The sequence below is a fragment of the Anabas testudineus genome, chromosome 4 (assembly GCF_900324465.2).
Source record: "Anabas testudineus chromosome 4, fAnaTes1.2, whole genome shotgun sequence".
NCBI classification, from domain to species: Eukaryota; Metazoa; Chordata; class Actinopteri; order Anabantiformes; family Anabantidae; genus Anabas; species Anabas testudineus.
The window spans coordinates 10,415,956-10,422,393 of record NC_046613.1 but is presented as its reverse complement, the minus strand read 5'-3'; the positions used below and the strand labels follow the sequence as shown (position 1 = coordinate 10,422,393).

General features: G+C 39.2%; 1 protein-coding gene across 1 annotated transcript; it reads left to right on the top strand.

Moving 5' to 3' along the window:
• The first annotated feature begins 1,049 nt into the window (after positions 1-1,049).
• Positions 1,050-5,807, top strand: sec22bb (SEC22 homolog B, vesicle trafficking protein b). Its single transcript, XM_026346202.1, has 5 exons — positions 1,050-1,258; positions 2,950-3,059; positions 3,663-3,823; positions 4,590-4,736; positions 4,934-5,807. Exons 1-5 carry the CDS (start codon positions 1,184-1,186, stop codon positions 5,086-5,088), a joined length of 648 nt encoding a protein of 215 aa, XP_026201987.1. The 5' UTR covers positions 1,050-1,183; the 3' UTR covers positions 5,089-5,807.
• Positions 5,808-6,438: the final 631 nt, after the last annotated feature.

The window sequence follows — 6,438 nt, the reverse complement described above, 5'->3', positions numbered from 1 at the left end:
GTGACAGTGACTCCCGGTGGATATGCCACCTGAATCATTCTGTTTTCACCAGTCCCAACACTCAGAGGTCAGGAGAGGCCTGTTGAACTCTTTCATGATCAAGAAAGTCCTTTCATTCTCTCTGCGTCTTTATATAACTCATCTGACCACAGTTTGGACATATATTCAGACGAGTGATAGAGATGTAAAGTATCAGTCTCTGCAAGATGCTGCTTCACAGCTGAACTGTCAGTGAGTGCTTGTGCGTTCCAGTAAAGTAAAAATAACTGAACTTGTTTTGAAACAATTTCTGTCCTTCTTACTTTACTATTGCTGCTGATTTGATAAGATGTGTTCAATCAAGCTGGAAGATACCATCCCCTCACCTATCTTCCCTGAAAGTAAACGATACTGCCCCCTCCTGTCTACTCCTCGCTACTACAACCACTAGAAAAACTTCTGGTGGTTCCTTATTTCTGCACAGAAGGGATTTACTGGAACAGTATTTTTATGTTATTTGCCTGTTTTTTAAATGTTCCTCCTTTTTTCTATAACATAAAGCACGTGGAGCATAACTATTTGCAAAAAAATAAAGTAAAACTGCTAAAGTGATAATATTTAAGATGCTTCTCAAATAAACACTTTGTAAATAAATTAAAGAAAATTAGAATACATTATATATAAAATTCCAGTGGCTACATTAGACACAAATGCAGTATAATGCCACACCTATATATTAAATCCTACTTTTGTGTTTTTTATCATGTTCACTCATAATATTTGTAAATGTATGTTCATGAAGTCTGTAGTTGTTTAAGAGCCATAGGCTCTGAAAGTCTCTCCTCTGATACAGTTATTAAAATAATTGGCATATTGTTTCCAATTGTCATATAAGATACAGCTCTGTATATCTATCCAACATAAAGACGTTTTTCTCTGTCTTAAACGAGTAGTTTATGAACACAGACACTTTAATTAGTCAGCATAGAAAGAAAAAGGGGATCCGGAACCTTCTGTTCGACTACTTGGTTCCGCATATGAATAGGCAGGAACGACGTCGCTGTGACACACAAAGCTCTTGCGTTTCCGGCCAGCTCAGCGCGTCAGTGCTGTGGTGTTGTCAGTTTCCAGCTTGTCAAACAGTGGTACCAGTCACCTGTAACATTTAGTGGGCCGAGCAGAAACACCGGTACACCGCGGAGAGATGGTGCTGCTGACGATGATCGCTCGGCTGGCCGACGGGCTGCCGCTGGCCGCTTCGATGCAGGAGGACGAGCAGGTTGATATTTGAGCTCTTTCTCTTTTAGCCTCTCCGTCTTTCTGCTTATCGTCACGGGCTTCTGCTGTGAATGAAATGAAAAGTGTTCAAATGCCGTAGCGACACGTTTGCTAGCGAGCCGAGCCGCGGTGAGTCCAAAACTCAGAAGGAAGATTTTCCTCCACGTTTCCTGGACCTGGACTCGACCTGGACTCGACCACAGGCAACTTAACCGGCCCGTTTAGTATGACTAGGTGATAAGTGGCTTCGCCCTGCAGTAGGCCTGTTTATCTACACGTTAGCAGCCTTTTATTTACCTACAGTGCCTGACTCATTCCTCAGTGAGAACAGATTTGCAGTGTGTCAACTCTGACCTTATTCAGATGCTGTTTCAAATCATTTGAGCATTGCACAACTTCACCAGTGTGTTTTGTGAAACAAGCTTTTACTTAGCAAGCCAATACTTACACCAAAATGCAGATACTGTCTGTATTCCATAATTGGACACGCCTGCTGTACCCGAAACTAATGATGAATCATCCTTATTAGACGTGAGGACTAAATAAAAGCAATAGCTACCTGGTCAAAAGCATGTCTTCCTGTTCTCATCTCAGTATGTTAAAGTGGATACATATCAACCAATACTACGACAACACATTGTCATGTTTTATTTTCAGGTAACATGCTAGTAAGTTCTCGAATGGTACAGAATACTGCAGCTAGAGAGCTGAATCCAACAACACTGATCACATCACACTAATCTTAGCTTTCCTTCACTGACCCTTATCTTTTAATTTCATGTCACATCAGACTTTAAGGTGCTTCTGGTATCCAGATCCTTCTCAGTCTCAATCTATCACAATTAGCAGGGTACAGTCCATATGGTCCTTCTGATTAGATTAGTGCACTTTTCTGAAAACCACTGCATCTCTCTCATCTTTGTATGTTTAAAAAAACACATTCTGTGGATGTATTTTAAGTGGATTTAAAAAGAAAACTCAAGTATTGTATTAATGTCGATAAGTTGCTCGCTGTAATTTATGCACAAAACCTGAGCTGAAAGTTGTACTCTACTAATCTCCACTTCCATAAAGTGGCTAATGTTATGGCGTTTGTAACATCTTAGGTTGTTTTATTATGTTTGAGCGTGACCTAACATCTTTTCTTCACTCTCTGTTTGTGCTTTCAAAAAGGGAAGTGAAAAGGTTTGTTTTGTGTTTCCACCTCACCTTCATAAAGTACACGTTTCTGTGATGCCACATTGTAAAGAATCTCCCAATGGCTAGATTTGACAACACCCACGAAGTGATTTCCATGTACCAGCAAATTGCTGATCATAAACAGTTTATATACCACAAAAAAAAGAAACAGTCTCATATGAGGCATCACACTGCTGAGTCTGTCTGTAGCCTTTTACACCAACTGTTAATTTTTTAGCACACTTCATTGGGCAAGAAATTAACACCATCAAGAAAACAGTGTGATATCTGGACTGTAGGTGGTTGATATTTTTGTCTGGCTCAAACACTTAAAACAACTAACCAGACATTTTTTGTCATATTTATGTCTTCTCTAACTCTGCCTTCTAATGTGGCATTCAGACGTCAGATTCTTGCACTGATTTAACACCATATTTTCTGTGTGACATGTGACTCGTTATAAATACAGTTTTTTTTTTTTTGTTTTGTTTTGTTTTTTTTAAATCTGTTTAGTTGGGCCGGGATCTTCAGCAATATCAGAGTCAAGCTAAGCAGCTTTTCAGGAAACTCAACGACCAGAGTCCCACACGTTGCACGTTAGAGGCTGGTTCAATGGCATTTCAGTGAGTATGAAGTAATATGCAAAAAAAACAGTAACTGACATAGTGGTCGACCTGCTCAGTCGATCAATTAATCAGACCGATTATTTGACATTACTATTTAAGTGGCATCAGCTGATATCTGCACTCCTGTTAGCCGATTAATTAAAAAATGTCAGCAGATATTTGCAGCTTATACTGGGAGCATTTTAATGTGCATATGCAAATGAAAATTACTGGGTATGACTGTAAAAGATGATCTGGATACACCCTATGTAAGTGATTTTGAGAGCAGCGAGTGAGTGAGATTAGCAGATCTGAAAATACAGTTATGGTGTTTCTGGTGCAGTCTCTGCAGCCTGACTATTAAATAGCTGTATTTTATCTGATAAAAAAGAAAAAAAAAAACTACAGCATGTTGACGTTATAAATCTGCCATCAGCCTCTATGCTCTCTAAAGGTCAGCATCTGCATCAGCCATCGAAAAAGCCATCTCAGTCAACCCCTAATTACGTCTGTAATGGCTTCTTGACGGTTTGCAACAATTATGCCAGGTACATGATTTGTAGCTCAAGCATGAAACATGAATGTAATATTTTAATATCACTGTCTTGGTCCTATCTGCAGCTATTTCATAGAGAAAGGTGTGTGCTACCTTGTGCTGTGTGAAGCCAGCTTTCCCAAGAAGCTGGCCTTCGCTTACCTAGAAGACCTGCAGGCAGAGTTTCACGAGCAGCATGGAAAGAGGGTTCCCACAGTTTCCCGGCCTTACTCCTTTATTGAATTTGGTAAGAAGAAGCAAGAACTACAAGGAACACATTACTGCTGTTTATGCTGTTTAACTGTTGTGTTTAACCATGTTTCACTTTTGATTGCACGACTGATGTTAAATGACTGTGTAGAATGCATTGGGACTCTTTATATTAGTCAACGTAAGAAAACTGCCAAAATTAGTTGTACAGACAAAATGAAGATCCTGTCTGTGTCTATGTCTACATGTCTACGTCTCCCAATCCATTGGGGGCGGGATGTGTCCCTCTCACATTTATAGGTTAAGGTTGATCTTTATAGTAAAGTCTCTCTGATGACGTCTTCTTACCATCCAGCAACTATAATCCAGATAACAAAACATATATTTGGTTGAAAGTGTTCGTAAACTAGTCACATTATCTTGTAAATTTGCTCGGTTTGGTCTCTCAGGTGGCATACAGCTTGCCCTAGCTCAGGGATGAATAACGGGTACTTCCAACTCTTTTTTTTTTTTTTTGTTGTTGTTGTTGTTGTTAATATTATTTATGGTTAGTACTGACATCGTTCAGACAAAGTGGTAAAGTCATGGTGCTCTTAGTAGTAAAGTTGAAAGTATAATATTACTAGAAATTCTGAAAGTAACGCTCTCTTGGTGAATTGAGTCTGTTTTCAAATTCCCTAAGTTTCATAAGAGTGAAGAGTAGGAGAGGAAAATCATCCTCACAAATTAATACTGCAACAGATTATTTAGAAGAAATAGGCTGCTTTTACTGGGCTTTACTGTTCATGTTGCTTCCTCATCAGACACCTATATCCAAAAAACCAAGAAGTCCTACATTGATAGCCGAGCTAGAAGGAATCTGGGTAGCATCAACACAGAGCTCCAGGATGTACAGAGGATCATGGTGGCTAACATAGAGGAGGTGCTGCAGAGAGGAGAGGCTCTCTCTGGTGAGTTCGAGTTACTTCATGCCTGTACGGATCTCTTCAGGTCAAAGTGATGAATTACTGAATAACTTTTCTTCGAATAATGTTTCTGTGTTACATTTTGTAATCATCTGTGTTTCTCTCTCCTCCCTTTTCATTCTCCTCTTTCCTGTTTTGTTTTGAACTCCTGCTCCCTTTCCTCCGGTTTCTCCTCCCTGCAGCGCTCGACTCCAAGGCCAGCAACTTGTCTTCCCTGTCAAAGAAGTACAGGAGTGATGCCAAGTATCTGAATACCCGCTCCACCTATGCCAAGCTGGCAGCCGGTGGTGTCTTTTTCATCATGCTTATTGTCTATGTACGCTTCTGGTGGCTCTAAGAGAGAGAAGAGAAGAAGGAGAGGAAGGAAGGAAATATCACAGTGAAAAATGAGCTGCACAGAGTCTGCAGACACTAAGAAAATCTGTCACGACTTCAACTTAAGCAGGATCCCTGCTCTTAATAAGACTTTACAAACATACCACCGCCCATTTTGTTCTTGCCTGTCCATGGATGTGTGATCTGGATTTAAATGATATAATGCATAGTTTTATTATTAACAGTTATACAATGATGCACAAGTAGTTGCCCCAGAGTTAAGTTAAAAAGGTGTGTTTGAGTGTGTGTGTGTGTGTGTTTGTGTGCGTCTGCAAACGCAGGTCTGTATTTTCTTGTGTGGACAAATTTTGTTTAAATACGATTCGTGTGAGGACATTTTAACCAGTTCTCACAGATTCTAAGAGCATTTTTAGGTTTAGGGTTAGAATGGGATTTCGGTCAGGGCTCGGGTAAAGTTGAGGGTTAGGCATTTAGTTGTGATGGTTAGGGTAAGGGGCTAGGGAATGCGTTATATTAATGAGTGTCCACACAGATCCACACAGATCTAGGGAGACATGACTGTGCGAGTGTGAATGGATTCATTTGTTTTTGAAGGTAACTCATTTACGGATGTGCAGGACAATTGAAGAGAATTTCCAAAGCTGTACTGTAAGAGGAGTTGCTCATTTAATTTTGTATACTCTGGTAATTCAGAAAAGAGCAAAAAAAAAAAAAAAAAAACAACAACTTTTATTTATCTTGAATACATTATCTGAGTATTAGCATTCAATTAACATTATAATTATAGCAGTGATGTCTCGATGGGCCGGACAACATACAGTATGTATTACATTTATGAATATTTGGAAAACATTACATTAATCTATAGCAAATTCAATAGGCTCAGCAACAACATAGGTAAAGTAAAATCTGTTTGTTTTTTTTTTGTTTTTTTTTAAATGCTGTACAAAAGCCTTGCAAATACTATTTCATTCATGTCTGATTTAGGATTTCTTTTCCACCACTGGTCGTCAGTGACCCTACAAAAGGACTGTCCAAAAATTGGCAGGTCGGTGTTTAGAAAAGGAGGGGGTAATGTATTTTTCTTTTTGCTGGGACTGTTGTCTGACTTCTTTGGGAGAGCAAGGAAGGTAAATAATTTTTTACTTTACAACTTTATAGGCTTTTTCATTCTTCAAAAAAAGGAAGGAAAAAAAAAAAGATTGCATCGTTGCAAATGGTTTACTGTGCAAAGAAAGTCACTGAGGGACTTTTAATCATATGCAGAGGACAAGGGGAGAGCCCAAAAACAATAGTGCTGTGGAAAGCTTTGGTATTCTAACCCCCTTCCTGCAACTAATTTTCATTCAGT

Coding starts and splice junctions, on each gene's coding strand:
- sec22bb (XM_026346202.1), top strand. CDS start 1,184: ATGGTGCTGCTGACGATGATCGCTCGGCTGGCCGACGGGCTGCCGCTG. Junction 3,060..3,662: donor GCTGGTTCAATGGCATTTCA/GTGAGTATGAAG, acceptor TCCTATCTGCAG/CTATTTCATAGAGAAAGGTG. Junction 4,737..4,933: donor GAGAGGAGAGGCTCTCTCTG/GTGAGTTCGAGT, acceptor TCCTCCCTGCAG/CGCTCGACTCCAAGGCCAGC.